The sequence below is a fragment of the Anthonomus grandis genome, chromosome 13 (assembly GCF_022605725.1).
Source record: "Anthonomus grandis grandis chromosome 13, icAntGran1.3, whole genome shotgun sequence".
Taxonomy (NCBI): domain Eukaryota; kingdom Metazoa; phylum Arthropoda; class Insecta; order Coleoptera; family Curculionidae; genus Anthonomus; species Anthonomus grandis.
This window is the reverse complement of record NC_065558.1, coordinates 16,988,108-17,007,355: the sequence shown is the minus strand read 5'-3', so window position 1 is coordinate 17,007,355 and position 19,248 is coordinate 16,988,108. Positions and strand designations below refer to the sequence as shown.

The 19,248-nt window shown below is 31.7% G+C and overlaps 1 protein-coding gene across 13 annotated transcripts in view; it reads left to right on the top strand.

Moving 5' to 3' along the window:
- Window positions 1–19,248, top strand: part of LOC126743492 (uncharacterized) — a 50,643-nt gene that overhangs the window by 4,809 nt on the left and 26,586 nt on the right. For 8 of the 13 annotated variants that reach the window (XM_050450599.1, XM_050450607.1, XM_050450601.1 and 5 more), the window contains 4 exons: window positions 10,653–10,835; window positions 15,915–15,959; window positions 16,015–16,110; window positions 16,175–16,303. In XM_050450599.1, the coding sequence (XP_050306556.1) occupies window positions 10,653–10,835; window positions 15,915–15,959; window positions 16,015–16,110; window positions 16,175–16,303 (453 nt within the window). Of the gene's footprint in view, window positions 1–10,652; window positions 10,836–10,951; window positions 11,160–15,367; window positions 15,446–15,914; window positions 15,960–16,014; window positions 16,111–16,174; window positions 16,304–19,248 lie in introns of those variants that run through there. The other 5 variants (XM_050450612.1, XM_050450603.1, XM_050450613.1 and 2 more) reach the window with 5 other exon arrangements.

Sequence of the window (19,248 nt, the reverse complement as noted above, 5' to 3'; positions counted from 1 at the left end):
TTACCCATGATACTAATACTCGAGAAGATAAACCCACGCGCATGAGATGAGCCTATCTCTCTCGCACGCCTGTCAGTCGATGACAAATTTCCCCAGGAACAGCTTTTAATACATGAACAGAGTTTTAATACATTTTAATATTCGTTTTTGCTTTAGATGTTCGATGGATTTAGGGTTAGGGCATGGTTTATTTGTTTTGTGTGTATTTTGTGTGACAAATATGGCAGAGTTTATTAAATTATAATAATTAAATTTTTTTTTATCATGGTGTACTGTGCAGCTGTGGGTTGTTCAAGCAACAACAACAAAAAAAGTAAGGTAGTTTCGGATTGCCGATTTCCAAAGGACAACAACTTTGCCGACAATGGATTACAAAACCATTTTAATAAACTATTATTACCAACAACCAATGGGTACTCATATGTATACTTAGCGCACACAATTTTATGAAAGTTAATTGTCACAATAGGCTGTACATCAATCCTCTATTTTTGTTTTATTTTTTTTACAACATAATAAAATATGTACATATTATGTCACTGATATTTTTCTGCAGAGGCATTCGTCTAACATAAAAAAAAGTTAAATAAAAACCATAAATCCTTTTTTTTTTGGCTATAAAGTATTATTAATTTATTATTAATTAACAAGCCTTCAGACGTTTCATATTCTGTATATTTATTTTCAAATTAAAATACCTTAAATAATAAAAATCGTTTTTTAAACCTTATCCAAAACCAAAATAGGCATTTATATTATATAAGGCTTTACTATCCTTGCACGGATCCACGAATCCTACATACTATTAAGAAAATATTTTACATACTTTTATAATAATCATAGCATATTTCATATAACAAAATATAATAATACTTAATAAGTAATGTTAAATAAAAAAAGGCTTTAAAATACTGCTTTTCCAACCGACAAACAGAATTTTTGTCATCGACTGACGTCATGCGCAAAGTCACACGAAATTGCATCGCCAAGTGGGTTTATCTTGACAGTAATAGTATCATGATATTTACCCACATTCTTTTCGCGCCTAATAGTCTGAGGTAACATTATTATAAAGTTTCGGTGCGAAATAATTAACATAATGGGATTCCATAGTATTTTACATAGGATGCTGTTATAAGGGTGTTTTAAATTCGATCCTCAATATGGAGATCCGTAATCTATCCGTATTCTATAGGAGATACGAAGATAGTTAAATTGGGGCAAATTTGGGAATTTTTGAGCAATATGCAATTGAAAAAAATTTAAAATTCCGAATGTTCACTTCCGAAGATATTCAAAATAATACGAAATTTTGAAAAATCGATTTTATTTTTTATTTGAGTTTATTTCTTATCCGATTTTGTAATAATTTGCACTTTTGCGCGGCCACTTTTTTTGTGCTACATGATGGTGTTTTAGATTTTTGATACGACGTTTCGTCTTTTGCCCACCATCATCAACTTTGTTTTTTCTTATAGGCGCTATGTTTGGTTTTTGCATTTTTAAAATTTTTGCAAAATTTCCTTTTTAATGATGTATAACAAGTAATATTTTTAATTTTTAAAAACCTGAATTTTTGGAAAAAAAAAACTAAATTTGTCGCATAGTAGGCCAGTATGCATAAACTGACAAGACAATATTTAAACTGTCAATAAATATGTCAATATTATTCCGAATAGTTCATAGTTTTATTATGTATTATTTCATTTATAAGCATGTAAATTTGGGAATAAATAAACCATAATTATTATTATATTACACGTTAGACAGAAATGCTAGCAATGCAATACCGTAGTAGTGCACACACATTACTTCAGAGTTACATCCTTATTATTTGAAGTCATTTTCCATTTTATTTTACAGAATTACGTTTTATGCGTGGAAGACAGAAAATTACGCAAAATTCCTGGGAAATATTTAAAAAAATTGCAATCCCTGGAAGGCGTAAAAATATCCTTCAAATGTCTGAAATAATACAGGGTTTCCATCTATAACCTGACACATTTAACTGCTTATAAGTCGTGAACGGAAAATGACAACAATGTGCGGTTTTCACAGAACTTTATCAATATTTTTAAAGTTTTTTTTTGACAGTGTTGCCAAGTTTCAAAATTTACCTGAAATAGGAGGAAAAAAATTGATGATTTTCAAAGGCCGATTTCTCAAAAATATTAAATGTAACACCCTGTACTTTTTAATTTCACATGAAAGCCTGTTAAATCCCCTTTCCGAAAATGTATAAATTGTCTTAAATTCCATTATTTTTTTTTGCAGAGCCAATTTTAGTAAATGAAACCTTTTTGAAAATTTTCCTACAATAAATACCTATTCAATAACATTCTCGGTATCAAGTGACAATAATAACAATTGTAGCTTGTCAAGGAGGCTGTAAGTTGCACAATTTGTTTTGTGGGCTTCAACTACTGTCAAATCTTTTTAACGTCATTCGTTGGGCAGCCCCAATAATTTAAACCGTAAATTTCTCAGATTGTTGATACTTACTAGCTAGTGTCAACAGATGGTTTTAAAAAAGCTTCGATTAAAAGTGCAAACCGCATTTGTCTATGTCTAACCGTTTGGATTTTATAACATGTCAAAAGTGCAAATATGCCGATCTTCAACTGTCAATAACTCAAAAACAAATGAAGATAGGTATAGGACATTGTACATGAAATATGTCTAGAATTTTCTGTTCTTAAAGAATACAGAATAAAAAATAGGTATTTCCATTTCAAAAATTGAAGTTGATGGTCGTAACTTATTTTTGGATCACCCTGTATACATAAAATTATAGTAAGAAAACCCGCAGCTAAAAATAAAAATCGACGTGTCCGAGCGTTTTTTTTTTGAACATACCCCTGAATTTTAAATGAATTTATTCCGGACTTTTGGCTGTCACTGTATATTGGGCATATGCTAGAAAACTACTTTTAACATAAATATTTACATAATTTGCACTCTCTTTTGATTCTTTCATTTACAGATTACTGTAAACTTCTATAGCAAGGACATAAAACTTTATTTCGTTCCATTAACAGGAAAGTATTCGTCCTCGTTTTGTATTCTTTATTTAAAGATTATATACAGGGTGTGCCAACAAGGTGTACGGCTAAGATAGCGCCTTAACTATACGAGGTAGAGCAAAATGTTCTACAGCAAAGTTGTAGGGTTGACAAAAACGTACGAACTAAAAATATTTTTATGTATACTGGGTGTATCACAAAAAAGTTACTATAAAATATGATTTTTTTTAAATGGTGCGCTCAGTATATAATGCTACTAAAATGTGAGGCAAAAAGAGTACTTTACTTTGGTGTATAACGTTTTTAAAATTTCCGTGCGGCATTGCAACGTAATTCATTTTTTTATGTTATTTTTTGCTTTTTAGAGGGTTCGTTTAAAAAATCATAATTAACTTAAAATTTATTCTGCGCCTATGAAACTTGTACCACAGTTAGTCTGGGGTACCTCCTCTAGGCTGACTATGATAATTTGTAATTTTTTAATACAGGGTGTTTTTAAAGAACTTTCAAACTTGCTGAAATTAAATACGCAATATCTCAAATTTTTCAAATAGAACACCCTGTATATTTTTATCTAATTAAGTTTGCCTCTAAAATACCTTCATTTTTTATTTAATATGTCCTATAGCTAAACCAAGTACTTTTTGAGATATTTTAACTTTTCTGTAAAATACTTTGCATAAAACGGGTATTCTTTAAGTTTTGATCAAGATTGCTTAGAAACATTGGTTCAAACGTCAAATAATAATTGTCAGATTATTAGTTTTATGACAGCAGCAGACAAGATCAATGTTTTTTCTTCATAAACCATTTTAGAAATTATTATCAGTGAGTTAGTTAATGGATTTTTAATTTTTATTGTTCATTTTGTAATCAATATGAATTTTCCTCGTGAGGAATTTGTTGATATGATATATGCCCTTGAAGCTGCTGAAAGAAGTAGCCTTTTGGCATCTAGAATTTATGCGCAACTTTATCCTGAAAGGAGACATCCCCAAGCACAAGTGTTTTAAAAACTAAAAGAAAGATTTGAGAGAACAGGAAGTGTAATTTATGGAAAACATGAACGGGTGAAGCCAGTTACAAATGAGGAAAACAGGATGACAGTAGCTTTAAGTGTCGTTGAAGATCCTCATAAAAGCGTTAGGCAGCTTGCTAAAGAATTACCCTTTAGTGCAACATCAATATCTCGCATGCTTCGAAGCGAAAAATTCCATCCTTCCCATATTCAATTGTTGCAGGAATTACTTCCGCAGGATTATGAAAGAAGAATGGCTTTCTGTCAGTGGGCGCAAAATAAGATTCGTCAGCCTGAATTTTTTAATTTTGTGCTTTTTTCGGATGAAGCTACATTCCATAATAATGGCACTGTTAATAAACATAATTTTCATTATTACGACACCAGCAATCTATTCTTCACCCGAGAAATTCATCATCAACATAGATGGTCGCTTAATGTTTGGGCAGGAATAATAGGACATTACGTTATTGGACCGCACTTTTTTAATGGACATCTTACAGGTGAAATGTATTTAAACTTTTTACAAAACTATTTTAATGTCCTTCTACAAACGTTGCCTGACCACGTTCGAGATAGGAATTGGTTTCAGCATGACGGCGCTCCAGCTCATTATAGCCATGCTGTTAGAAATTTTTTAAATGAACATTTTGGTGACCGGTGGATAGGGAGAGGTGGGTCGGTCCCTTGGCCCACAAGGTCCCTAGATTTGACCAAACTGGATTTTTTCTTGTGGGGATATGTGAAGGAAAAAGTCTATCAAACAACTCCTACCACAAGTGAAAATATGAAAAATAAAATTCAGGAGATTTTTCAGTCACGCCAATTATGTTGGAAAAGGTTAATGACTCATTCTCAAAAAGGGTAAACGCTTGCGTAAAAAATTTAGGAGATCACATTGAACACAATTTATAATAATTGTAATTGATCTTTAAAATTTAAAATTAGTGTAACGATGTACATTTATGCAAAAATACGTAAGTACCTACCTAGTATGTAATTTAATTTTGCTGTTTTTTTTAGCAGTTTAGGTGAATAATTGTGTTGGTTCATTTTTCAAGTATGTAATAATAATAATAATAGTTGTAGGAAAAGTAATAATTCTAATTCTTCAATAATTTTTTCTAAGCAATCTTGATCAAAACTTAAAGAATACCCGTTTTATGCATAGTATTTTACAGAAAAGTTAAAATATCTCAAAAAGTACTTGGTTCAGCTATAGGACATATTAAATAAAAAATGAAGGTATTTGAGAGACAAACTTAATTAGATAAAAATATACAGGGTGTTCCATTTGAAAAATTTGAGATATTGCGTATTTAATTTCAGCAAGTTTGAAAGTTCTTTAAAAACACCTTGTATTAAAAAAGTACAAATTATCATAGTCAGCCAAGAGAAGGTACCCTAGACTAACTGTGGTACAAGTTTCATAGGCGCAGAATAAATTTTAAGTTAATTAGGATTTTTTATACAAACCCTCTAAAAGGCAAAAAATAATATAAAAAAATTAATTATGTTGCAACGCCGCACGGAAATTTTAAAAACGTTATACCAAAGTAAAGTAATCTTTTTGCCTCACATTTTAGTACCATAATATACAGGGCGTACCATTTAAAAAAAAATCATATTTTGTAGTAACTTTTTTATGACGCACCCAGTATACATAAAAATATTTTTAGTTCGTAGGTTTTTGTCAACCCTACAACTTTGCTGGAGAACTTTTTGCTCTACCTCGTATAGTTAAGGCGCTATCTTAGCCGTACACCTTGTTGGCACACCCTGTATAGATATATATCATACAGAGATAAGCATATATTATAATATTTGTAAATGATTAACTTTGTATGTACCTAAAATGCTACGATTATTAGAATGTAAATTCTACAAAATGTCAATATTCCTCTTGTATTTAGTGTATAAGAAAACTTTTTGAACAATAGAAACCTCATTGAATACGATTTATCATATTTGACGGCCAAGTTTTCCATTTCATTATAATTTTATTTTAATATCTGTTTAAGCTGCCTTTTTTCGAAAATTAAAAAAAATATAATAATATCACAGATTACTTAGTACATATATTTTTAATACCTAATAAAATATTTTTAAACCTAATGCTTTCAGTGTCATTTGCCCAACTTGGTATATATTTGATATTTTTCATTTGTTTGAATAAATAAGTACCGTGATATCAGTTTTGATTTTTTTTGTTTTTAACTTTGCATATTACGGAAAAATATCGACAAAAATCTATTCCCATATCCATTAATCTATTGAAAAAAAGATTTTACGCACTTATTTACAATTTTGTAGGCCAAACCTATGTAGGGTGTTCGGCACATAAACCGACAAAATTTTTTGGCATATTCTTGGGGTCATTTAAAAGCTTTTTACCCTAATACCTTGGGTCCTAAAAGTTACTGTAACGAAGATATGAATGTTTTAATGTTTTTTCTCATTACTTAAAATATCGCCTTTAAAACCATACAACTTTTTTATTAGTGACAATAAAATTACGATTTTAAATTTTTTAACGATTTAAAATTAATTTCTGACCAATTCTTATCTTCTGACAGATTACCTATTATTTGAAGCAAATATTATGTTTTATTATCAATGTTTAGCATACTGTGAAAAAGGCAATTAATTAAAATGTAATGAAGCTCCTAACTCCTGCTACTTTTTTTAAATTAAAACTTTGTTACTTGTTTGTTTGTTTGTACAAAAGCTGTTAACTATTTAAATACCATAGATTAGGGAATATTATTTTTCAAAAATCGTAATTTTATTTTCACTAATAAAAAAGTTTTTAAAGGTTTTAAAGGCGACATTTTAAGTAATTTGAGAAAAAAACATTAAAAAATTCATATATTGGTAACAGTAACCTTTAGGACCCAAGGTATTAGGGTAAAAAGCTTTCATGACATATTATATTAAAAAAGTACAAATTATCATAGTCAGCCAAGAGAAGGTACCCTAGACTAACTGTGGTACAAGTTTCATAGGCGCAGAATAAATTTTAAGTTAATTAGGATTTTTTATACAAACCCTCTAAAAGGCAAAAAATAATATAAAAAAATTAATTATGTTGCAACGCCGCACGGAAATTTTAAAAACGTTATACCAAAGTAAAGTAATCTTTTTGCCTCACATTTTAGTACCATAATATACAGGGCGTACCATTTAAAAAAAAATCATATTTTGTAGTAACTTTTTTATGACGCACCCAGTATACATAAAAATATTTTTAGTTCGTAGGTTTTTGTCAACCCTACAACTTTGCTGGAGAACTTTTTGCTCTACCTCGTATAGTTAAGGCGCTATCTTAGCCGTACACCTTGTTGGCACACCCTGTATAGATATATATCATACAGAGATAAGCATATATTATAATATTTGTAAATGATTAACTTTGTATGTACCTAAAATGCTACGATTATTAGAATGTAAATTCTACAAAATGTCAATATTCCTCTTGTATTTAGTGTATAAGAAAACTTTTTGAACAATAGAAACCTCATTGAATACGATTTATCATATTTGACGGCCAAGTTTTCCATTTCATTATAATTTTATTTTAATATCTGTTTAAGCTGCCTTTTTTCGAAAATTAAAAAAAATATAATAATATCACAGATTACTTAGTACATATATTTTTAATACCTAATAAAATATTTTTAAACCTAATGCTTTCAGTGTCATTTGCCCAACTTGGTATATATTTGATATTTTTCATTTGTTTGAATAAATAAGTACCGTGATATCAGTTTTGAATTTTTTTTGTTTTTAACTTTGCATATTACGGAAAAATATCGACAAAAATCTATTCCCATATCCATTAATCTATTGAAAAAAAGATTTTACGCACTTATTTACAATTTTGTAGGCCAAACCTATGTAGGGTGTTCGGCACATAAACCGACAAAATTTTTTGGCATATTCTTGGGGTCATTTAAAAGCTTTTTACCCTAATACCTTGGGTCCTAAAAGTTACTGTAACGAAGATATGAATGTTTTAATGTTTTTTCTCATTACTTAAAATATCGCCTTTAAAACCATACAACTTTTTTATTAGTGACAATAAAATTACGATTTTAAATTTTTTAACGATTTAAAATTAATTTCTGACCAATTCTTATCTTCTGACAGATTACCTATTATTTGAAGCAAATATTATGTTTTATTATCAATGTTTAGCATACTGTGAAAAAGGCAATTAATTAAAATGTAATGAAGCTCCTAACTCCTGCTACTTTTTTTAAATTAAAACTTTGTTACTTGTTTGTTTGTTTGTACAAAAGCTGTTAACTATTTAAATACCATAGATTAGGGAATATTATTTTTCAAAAATCGTAATTTTATTTTCACTAATAAAAAAGTTTTTAAAGGTTTTAAAGGCGACATTTTAAGTAATTTGAGAAAAAAACATTAAAAAATTCATATATTGGTAACAGTAACCTTTAGGACCCAAGGTATTAGGGTAAAAAGCTTTCATGACCCCAAGAATATGCCAAAAAATTTTATCGGTTTATGTGCCGAACACCCTGTATAAAAGATTTTGAAACTTTATTTCAATCTTTGCTCACAGATTTAATTTAGGACTTATAATCACTTTTTAAAAATATATATTACTATGCGTCTATTTAATATCCTAATGTTTCTTTCCTTCTTAACTCATTTTTTGTTTAAATTAAAATACGCGTTTAAGGTAGATTTTTGAAAGTCTACTACTTTAAAGAAAAGTATTTACCCTTTAGTCCCAGGATCAAAATGCTCATGGAGTGCCCAAACTCTTAGATTTATGGCACTGCCCCACTTGTTTTACACAGTCAATAGTGAAGGACTTTAGTATCTCAACACGTACCCTGATATTCAGGAGAGTTTCAACCTTGAAAATGTCATCTTGCTCTTTAGGAACAAGAAATCTTATCAAATCAGTTTGTCTTTTTCGCCCCGGCCCCGTCTAAAATCAGGAAAGCTCTTCAGGGGTAAAGCCCATTTGGACCAATTCATTATTGATCTCCTCAAGGTCAAAGTTGTGGTCAAACGCTCTGAGGACCATGTTCAACTTTCTATCCTCCTCCAGGAAGAAGGAATTATACTCAATGTCTCTCTCCTTGAGGAGTTTCGTCAGATTCCTGTGGTCCTGTGGGGTGACAGGACAGATTGCTAACCCCAACTTTTCTTTTTGAATTTTTGTAAATTTAATGTTATTTTCCACTATTATTTTATACTTATGAGCTCAGTTTTTTGTATCCCTTATAACAACTTTAGGTACTTTAGAAAGGGTGTGTTCAGCACTCTTTCTCTTCCCTGCCATTGATAGCCCGCTCAGAGGCATAAAAAGTGGGTTTTTTAAATCTTTATTAACGTCTTCATTATTTGTTTTGTTTTTCACTACCACACCCGAGGTGGATGCCATCTCGTTTTCATTTATGTTTTGCTGTGTACCCTCTTGGTCGGTGACAGCCATTTCGTCACCCTGTGGGGGCGACGTAACACCTGCCTCTTCCCTGGCGCGTTTTCTGGGTTGTTCGGTGTTATTTTTATTTCAAATGCGTTCCTCCATCGCCCTTAAGTGTGCGGTGAGATTTTTATTATTTTCTATTTGTGTTTCGTTCTCCTTTGTCATCCCTTCGAGCCTTTGGGTCAGGACAGAGATCTGACTTTTAAAATATTGGTTTTCAGCTATTATTTTATTTAATTGCTCTTCAAACGTTGCTATTTTATTGTTTAGTTCATTTATTTTATGATCTTTGCCCTGAACCTCCAGCTCGAGTTCCCTCTTTCGCTTCTCCACAAGCCTCACCAGATCCCCTTGGCATGTCCGGGTCTGGATTGGTTTTTAGGGATAGTTTCGAGGTACTAATGCCTTTTGAATCGAGTTTTTCATGGGATATGGGTTTCTTAAATTTTGAGGAGAGGGATGAGGATGAGCCCTCTGATGACTTACCTACTACTATATCTGATGGTTTACCTACCTGCTAAACTGCTCAACTGCTAAGTAACTGCTAACTGCTCAACTGCTGACTTTAAGTAATTTGAAAACAATAAAAAACTCATATATTGATAACAGTAACTTTTAGGACCCAAGGTATTAGGGTAAAAAGCTTTCATGACCCCAAGAATATGCCAAAAAATTTTGTCGGTTTATTTGTTGAACACCCTGTATAAAAGATTTTGAACCTTTATTTCAACCTTTGCTCACAGATTTAACTTAAAATCACTTTTTAAAAATATATATTATTATGCGTCTATATAATATCCTAATGTTTCTTCCTTTTAACTTATTTTTTGTTTAAATTAAAATACGCGTTTAAGGTAGATTTTTGAAAGTCTACTACTTTAAAGAAAAGTATTTACCCTTTAGTCCCAGGATTAAAATGATTTCCCGATATATTCATATTATCAAATACTGACGCGTTGTTTTATTCAAATTATTTTTGAATATTTTCGCAAAATAGCTTAGTTTAATTAAAGACTTATTTTTTATAAGTCTATATAGTTTTTATTATCAGTTGACTTTGCTGACTTGAGCAAGACGTTTTATGTAGCAAAGGTAACCCACTTTTGACTCGAATTTCATTAACCTAATTTTCCTATTTTTGTAGGATATGATCGACATAAGACAGGCTCTCACAGAAGAAGTAGCTTTAAAATATGACCAGATAATTGCATTAAGAAAAGACGTTCAAATATTGGAAGATCGTTGTTTACAAGCCGATGAACAAACCGCTTTTAAAGAGGACATTATTAGGGAGCTACGAAAGGAAATTAAGCAACTAAAGCAACAGGTAAATAAGTTACATTATTTTTCTCCTGCGCCCTCACGTGTTCCTTTCCCAATTAGGTTTCAGTCCCAGAAAAACCATTGAACCTAAACCAAAAATCCCTCGACCATAAACACACCCAAGTATCCCAATCGAAAATCGAAAAAAAAGCATCAGAAGAAAACCATAAGCCTTATATCATAGTAAATCATAGTTCCAAAAAGGAACAAGGGAAAAACACCGTAATTTACATTACGAAAGAGGGGAGTGTGCATAAGGAGGTGAATTATGAACAAAACGCGGTCGTTCCCAGTCAATCGAAAAACCACCCCGACCTTTGTGTCAAATGTAAGAGCAAACTGATGACATCTAAACCACAAAATATTCCTATTTGTAAAAGTGAGAGTGATTTGATGTTGGTGAATGCGAAAAACTTACTTAAACCTGTAAAACCTCGTTCGAAATTTACATTAGGCCATACTAAGCAGACTTTGAATGATTTCGCGTTTGAGGAATTGAATGGTAGGGGAGATAAATAGTTTTAGAGTAGTTCGTATTTATATCTCTTATTTATATTGTAGCTTTATTGTTTATTAAAAGTACAACATGGACATTTGCAGTTTTTTGTGTCTGTTCATATTAAAATGCGAAGGTTTTATATACAGGGTGTGACGTTGGTTTAATATAAGAAAAGTGATAACGTCTTTGAGGTGTTAAGCATGGTAAAATTCATGGTTTTAAACCAAATATCAGTCAAGTTTTATTTTTATCCTATGCTAAGTGAAATTTTCCATGTTCTTTTGCTAAATTTTGGTAAGAAGAAGATAAGCATTATAAGACTTCTGCCTCTGAGTTTAGATGGAACTTGTCACATATGCTTAATTTTTTGTATTTAATTTATCGTTATTCCCAATTGTTATAATTATAGTCCCTTGCCAATCTATTTACTACTTCTTTTAAATTGATATAATTTATCGGTAAAAACCAAACATATGGCATTTTTATGGGTTAAAACGGATACAACATAATATATAACAAAATCAAATATAACTAATAATAATTGTATAAAAATTAGGAAACGGCACAAGTTACAAATAAAATGAAATAAAAATAAAAAAGAAACAAATACATTAATATAAAAGATTTCCATCTTACAGAAAATTTAAAAATACAAATACTCAATGTCCTAAAAGGCATAGGAATCAAGTACTTATCGTCGTACTGCAATAAGTCGTATGTCAAAAAACAGCTGTTTTGTGTTAATATAGCCAAAATAGTCAATATCAGTGGCTGTATGACCCTGTAAGGAATCGGTATGTCAACAACCAATGAAAAAGCGGCAAAACGCCTCTAACCAATACGACCAATGTCGCTAGTCCGAATATCTGACTACACATTACAATATTTGACTGCAAATTGTTTTATGTCAAATTTGTCACAAGTGGCTAGCGTTTTAAGTGGTCCAAGACTTGAAAATTGTGTTTTGTTTGGTGCAACTTGGGGACTTCTTTAAATCTTTATATTTTAAGAAGAAATGCGAACATGTGTGTAAGAAAATGTTCCTTGGAACATTAGGCATTGGTGAAAAAACCGTTAGAGAGTAGATACTTCATGATCGGAATATCAAAACGCCAACTTCTCCCCCTGATGAAGACAAATCTTCAGGAAGTGATCGCCAAAGATTTTTGCGTGAACCATTTTTGGAATATTATTAAACTTTTATGTTTTTTCTAAGGAAAACTTACCAAAAATAGAATTCCATTATTGTAGATCTTCAAGTAGAAAGCTGTACTTAGAACCTATATGGAATAGTTACAGGGATTTATTTAGGGCGTTTTGTGAGAACTTTGAACAGGAAAATAAAAAAGAATATTCTTCTTGGGGAATATTTTTGAAAGTATTTCGGTCAATGAATCCTGATATTTTTCCCCTAAAAAAGATCATTCTAATTCATGCATAATGCACAAAAATGGAAACCTAACAAATTTTCTTTATAAGGCTCACATTGAGAGAAAAAATCTAGGGCGCGAAGAAAAAAACAAAGAAAGAATTAACCAACTCATCCGATGATGGAAATATCTGCGTTTACACTGTAGACATTCAGGCAGTTTTGTTGGGTCCCCGTTTACAAGCAGCAGCAGTGTATTTTAAAACCAAACTAAAGTTTCACAACTTGACATTTTACAAGTCGAACGATGAATTGATGTTTCGTTTTTTTTTTGTGGCATGAAACCAATGGTGGCTTGGAAAGTGACGTTTTTTGTTCAATTATGCACAAATTTCTTTTAAGTGAAATACAAAAGCATAAATTTGCTAAAATTATAATGTGGAGCGATGGTTGCGGATACCAAAACCGGAATACCAAGTTATCAAATTGCCTGCTTGAGATAGCCATGCAAAATCAAATAACGATAGAACAAAGATACTTAGCGGTCGAACACATCCAAATGGAAGTGGGTTCCACCCACAGTGCCTATATTTTAGAAACACCCTGGATATTACCTCTTTAAATTTTAATGTTTATTTTTGCAGATTATGCCTCAAAGTTTTAGTGTTATTAGGTATTTAATATCTAATATGTCTTACAATACGTTATTCTTAAACTCCTATATGTTCGGATGGGAGCCTTTCAGAATAAAATATGAACTGCACAGCTGCAGAAAATTAAGCTTTCACTCTATCCCATAGCAGTTTTTTCTTAAACAAGGATAATACCAATACTATTAGTTATACAAGGTGTTTCTTAATCTATACGCATAAACTTGGGAAATTATTGCTGACGGCAAATAATGATTAATAGTGAAAAAAAAATTTAGTAAAATAGTTTTAGTTACGGAGATAAACGACTTATTAATTAAAATTCAAAAAAAAAAACGTAAATTCTCCAAAATAAATGTTTATTTAACTATTATAGTAACTGTTCGAAGTTATTTCCATGACTTTCAATATATAATTGAGCACGCCTAATCCAAGAGTTGCAGACAGCAGCTAATCCAGGTTGTAGTCGAATTTCCTCGGCGGCAGCAAATATCCGATTTCTTAATTCTTGTTCATTGTCAACTTCGGTTACATACACCAGAGATTTTAGGTGGCCCCAAAAATAAAAGTCAAGCGGATTAAGGTCGGGTGATCGAGGAGGCCATCCAATTGGACCACCTCGGCCTATCCATCGTTCGGGGCACATTCGATCCAAATTCCGTCGCACTGGTCGCGCAAAATATGGTGGAGCACCATCGTGAAGAAACCACAAATTCTGCCTAATGTGAAGAGGGACTTCTTCAAGGAGTACCGGCAAATTTTGTCGCAAGAATTGTAAATAAAGAGCACCAGTTAGACGATTATCCAAAATGAAAGGGCCAATAAGTATTCCGTTTACAGTTCCAGCCCACACATTTACTGAAAATCGTTGTTGAAAGTTTGTTCGTCGAATGACATGCGGATTTTCAACTGCCCAAAAATGCGTGTTGCGAAAATTGTGAATACCATTGCGTGTGAAAATTGCTTCATCCGTAGCTAAAATGTTCCTGGTAAAGTTTGGGTTTAACTGCTGCTGATGTAACAACCACTCGCAAAAGTTTACTCGAGGCTCATGATCCCTTGGAAGAAAAGCTTGTACCCTTTGGACGTGAAATGGATACAGTAATTCATGCCTTAAAATTCGCCAAACTGTGACTGGTGATAATCCAAATTGCGTTGCAATTGTTCTAGTGCTTATGTCAGGATGCTCTTCGATGATATCTAAAATCAAATTCTCCAGATTTAAAATGCACCTAGGTCTAATGGCTCCACCATGTTGCCCTGGCCTCGGCCGCAAATTTCCAGTTTCTCTACCCCGCTGAACCACACGCAAAAAAGCTTCACGCGATGGATGATGATACCTATGAGGAAACCTTTGTGCATAAAGATTAGCTGCAGCCACACTGTTTTGTCTTGATTCCCCGTATGCCAGTAACATGTCCATTAGTTCCTCATTTGAAAAATTATACGGCGTAATTTTAATAAAAAACGAAATACGACCACAACTGTATCAACTGATAGCAAAGTAGGTACTACTAAACATAATAAACATCATCCGGACTTGTTTACTTCTTAATTTGAAAACAAAATTCCACCTGATAAAGTTATTACATTTTTGTGAAAAAAAAAAGAATTATCTCAGAAACTAAAAATATTTTACTTAATTTTTTTTTCACTATTAGTCATTATTTATCATTAGCAATAATTTCCCAAGTTTATGCGTATAGGTTAAGAAACACCCTGTATATTTGAATTTAAAAAAAATATGGAAAAATCTCAATAAGTAACGAATTTACACAAACAAATTCATATTTATTTTTTGTATAACTTTCATTTTACTTGATGAAATAAGTGACTCTTTAAAACCTGCTACGAGGCAACATTTAACTTTTTGCCTTCGTAGTTTTGCATTTATACGTTAATAAGTTTTGTCCGCATAATTAAAAACTGAAGTAAATCTTGATATACGCATCCTGTAAAAAATTAAAAAAAAAAAACGAAATTAATACAGGGCGGTGTAGTAGCACACTCCATTTTAGGTGACTTCCAAGTACCTGACTCTAATAGCTTCCCAGTTAGAAACATGTTTTGAAAAGCGAAAATCAAATCATACGTCGGTAAGTTAAAGTTTCTTTATCGATAAAAAAAGTGAAGTTTGCTTTTATAGGATGAAAAAATAGATAAAATTGATGAGCTGAAGGAACATATTAGGTTTAAAGATGGTTTATTATTAGAGCAGTTTGAGCTGATTAAAACTTTAATTATACGAATTTATAATGTCGATAAGGGGTTAAAATTGCTAGAAGAAAGGGCTTTATCTGTGGTAAATTTATTTTCTGGAAAATTACTTGTTGAGTCCCAAAATTCTTAATTTTAGACTGAAATGAAACCTGAAGTAGTCAACCAGGAAGACATAATAAAATTTCAAGAGACTCTGGCGCATGTTAAAACTTTATTGGAAAACACCTTGAAATAGCTTATTTTTTTTAAATATACCTGTTCACACTAAGGCAAACTATAGTGTTTTAATTCATTTGCAATAAATAGTCTTATCAGTGATTATTAATCAGAAATCCATATTTTTAGACTTCATTTCTATCGGAACAAGAAAAGTCCAGTCTCCAAAGTAAGGTACTTACCACTCACTTTAAATCTATAATATTTTTACAATAATAAATAATTACAGATAGATAAACTGAACCTTGAAAACACCACCCTAAAAGAGACCCTTAGCGTAGATAAACACCACGTGGAAGAACTAGATGCTCAATTTAAGTCATTTGTAAGACCTTTTTTTTAATTATTTTAATATGATTTATAGGTAAAATTAGTATCTTTTACTATAGTTACAAGAAAGGGACGAGCTTAAAAAGAAACTGAAAGCGGCAGAAAAAAAAGCCAAAAAAGACAAAGACACTCTTCATTGCGAATGCGAAGTCTTAAGAGAGGAAATAAAAAAACTTAAAGCCAAAAATGTAAGATAGCTCTAAAAAAAACAAACCAGAGGGAATCTTCTTGCTTCAGTTAGTTGGTCTTGAAATAAATGACGGTGCTTGTAGAATCTTTTGACACAGTGGATCTTAAATTTTATTTTAAAAAATTTACAGCGTCTAGCAAAATAGATCAAAATGTTTTAATATCAGAAGATATTCATATATTAGGCATGTGCTGAGAGCCATAATTGGAGAGTTAAATAAATCTCTAAATCAGCTAAATACAATAAAAAGTCTCATCATCATCATTCAGCTCTCAGTGTCCACTACTACAGCCTCCCCCATTTCTACCCATTCCTCTCTATGTTGAGCTCTTTATCTCTAGTTGCCTGCACATCTTTTTAGATTGTCCGTCCAACATGTCTAACTTACTTGTTTTATCCAAGCACGGGTCTTCATTTGAGCAGCCTTTTTGTCAATCTCCTGTCCGTCATTCCAGCCTTGTCCAGCCCACTTCCACTTGAATTTGCCAATGTGGATAACTGCATTTGTGACGCCTGTTCTGCTTTGTAAATCTTTATTTCTTATATGATCCCGCAATGACATCCCGAGCATAGATTGTCCATCTTGCGCTGTTACCCTAAGTTTCTTATAACTTGCTGGTATTAGGTTTCAGGTTCATAGGTCATGACCGGAAACACAGATTGATTAAACACCTTTCTCTTTAAACAATGTGGCATGTCGCTTTTAAAGACTTTCGCACAAGCTTTCCATAGGCTGCCCAAGATAGTATTATTCTTCTTTTCATTTAGCACGTTTGGTTGTCTCTTGGAATTTGGATTTCATGACCAACATAATTTTTATTTACTATTTTATTTTATTAGATAAAAGCCAATAATTTACATTCTGTATAGCTCTATGAACTAAGTAGGCATTACAATAGATTTTAATAAATCTTCAAATGTCAGCTTCCAAATTTAAACACTAGATATGTCCAATTTGTCCAGACGATTCTTAAAACAGTTTACTGAAGGAGCAGTTATGACATCTACGGTAACGAATTCCAAACATCGAACATTCTATTAGGCAAAAACATTTGACGTGTTTTTGTTTTATACATCTGTTTTTTTAATTTCAAAGTGTGACCGGGAAGTCAAATAGCCCGATTTCTTTCAGATAGCTCGTTTAGATCACAGCCCAAATAATTATAAAGGATTCTGAATGTAAAAATTAAATCACCACGAAGCTTTCGTTTTTCAAGCAAGTTTGCATTTGAAAGTCTCTAATTATACTTGTTCATCAGAGCTACTACACTGGGAACTAAATTTCTCATATTTTGTAGAGTGATGTCCATATCCTGGGGTTTTATTTATAAGGTGTAGGTAAAAAAAGGTCTCATTTTTCCAGAAAATTCCTATTTTTATTTTGTGACCACCGGTTTCGCGATTATAAAATTTATCGCATCATCAGGTCGTGGACTAAAAATCAAAAAGGGGGCATAAATGCGTTAGGTCCCAATAGGCACGCTCACTTATCATTATAAAAGAACTAAGGTACTTACATTAGTTAAAACGAAAATTGTCACAAATACTATGGCTAAGATACGACAAACGTACATTTCTTTAAAATTTCCAATTTTGTTTCTAATATCATTCTCTTGAACTTCAAGAGCAATTTTTCTCACACGATTAAAAATAACATACAGCTAGTAGAGAGAATTAAAGGCATAGAGATTCCAACAAATGCCTTTTTCATCTTTAGATGTAACAAACCTTTTCACTAACATCCCCATACGAGAAGTGGTTAATGTTATTAAAAATAAATTGGTTAGTTCTAGGCTAACCGATAGTGATAAGTGCAAGAGATTTTAGACCTGTTAGAAGTATGTTTTAAACAAAATGTCTTTAATATCAACGATGAAACATACATTCAGGAAGATCAAATCAAATCAAACTTCTTTATTTGACCAATATATACATATACAAATTATACACAATCAATTTTACAACTATATACTATATAACCCAAGGACAAAAAGGACTACAGCGCGACCATAGTGGCCGATAACACAAAATACACAAATCATGTGAATTTGTGCGCGGTTACCCTGTATCACCTAAACTATACATAAATAAGTAAATAAGTCAATAAAATTTTCAATGGAACAGCAAATGGCAGAAAAAAGGGCGAAAGGCGTGCGCGAGACAAAACAAGGGCAGTTAACAGTAAATATATTAATTTCACAGGATATCCTATCTTATTTTATTTTATTTTATTTTTGCGGGAAAATCTGACAACAGCACAGCACGCATGGCTTGGAAGAAATGTAGGTAATTTTTTTTGCTCATTAATAAGAAATTGCTTAGCGTATTTTAGGAATCTTTTATAAGTAAATTCCTTTACTTCATCTGGTAAATCATTCCACAATTTAATCCCTATAAATGTAAAAGATTTCTGAAAAGCTGCAGTGCGATGTTGAGGTACCCTGTATTTATTAACAAATCTTGTATGATGCTGATGTAAAAATGGATTAAATAACGCTGCAAGGTATGAGGGTTGTCCAGTTTTTAAGATTCTATGTAAAAAAGTATAAAAATGAAGTTTTCTACGGTAACTCATATTAAGGATATTTTTATTATTTAAATGAGGTTTAATATGTTCTCTAAATGGAATATTGTAAGAAAAACGCATACAGCTGTTTTGTATTTTTTGTATTTGGTGTGCTAATTGCATCGTCAAAGATGAACCATAAACCACATCACCGTAGTCGAATAGCGATGGTCTTGCAATGGGCTCTCCTCTATTAGCTGACACTTTTATGAACTACTTTGAATCTAATACTATTCTAAATAATTTAAATATTTTATAATACTCTTATTATCGATACGTAGATGATTGTATTTTATTGTGGAATGTATTTTAAAGAAATTGTATTTTACTCTAAATGATTTCGTGTCTTATTAATAACATCCATCCTAAAATAAAAT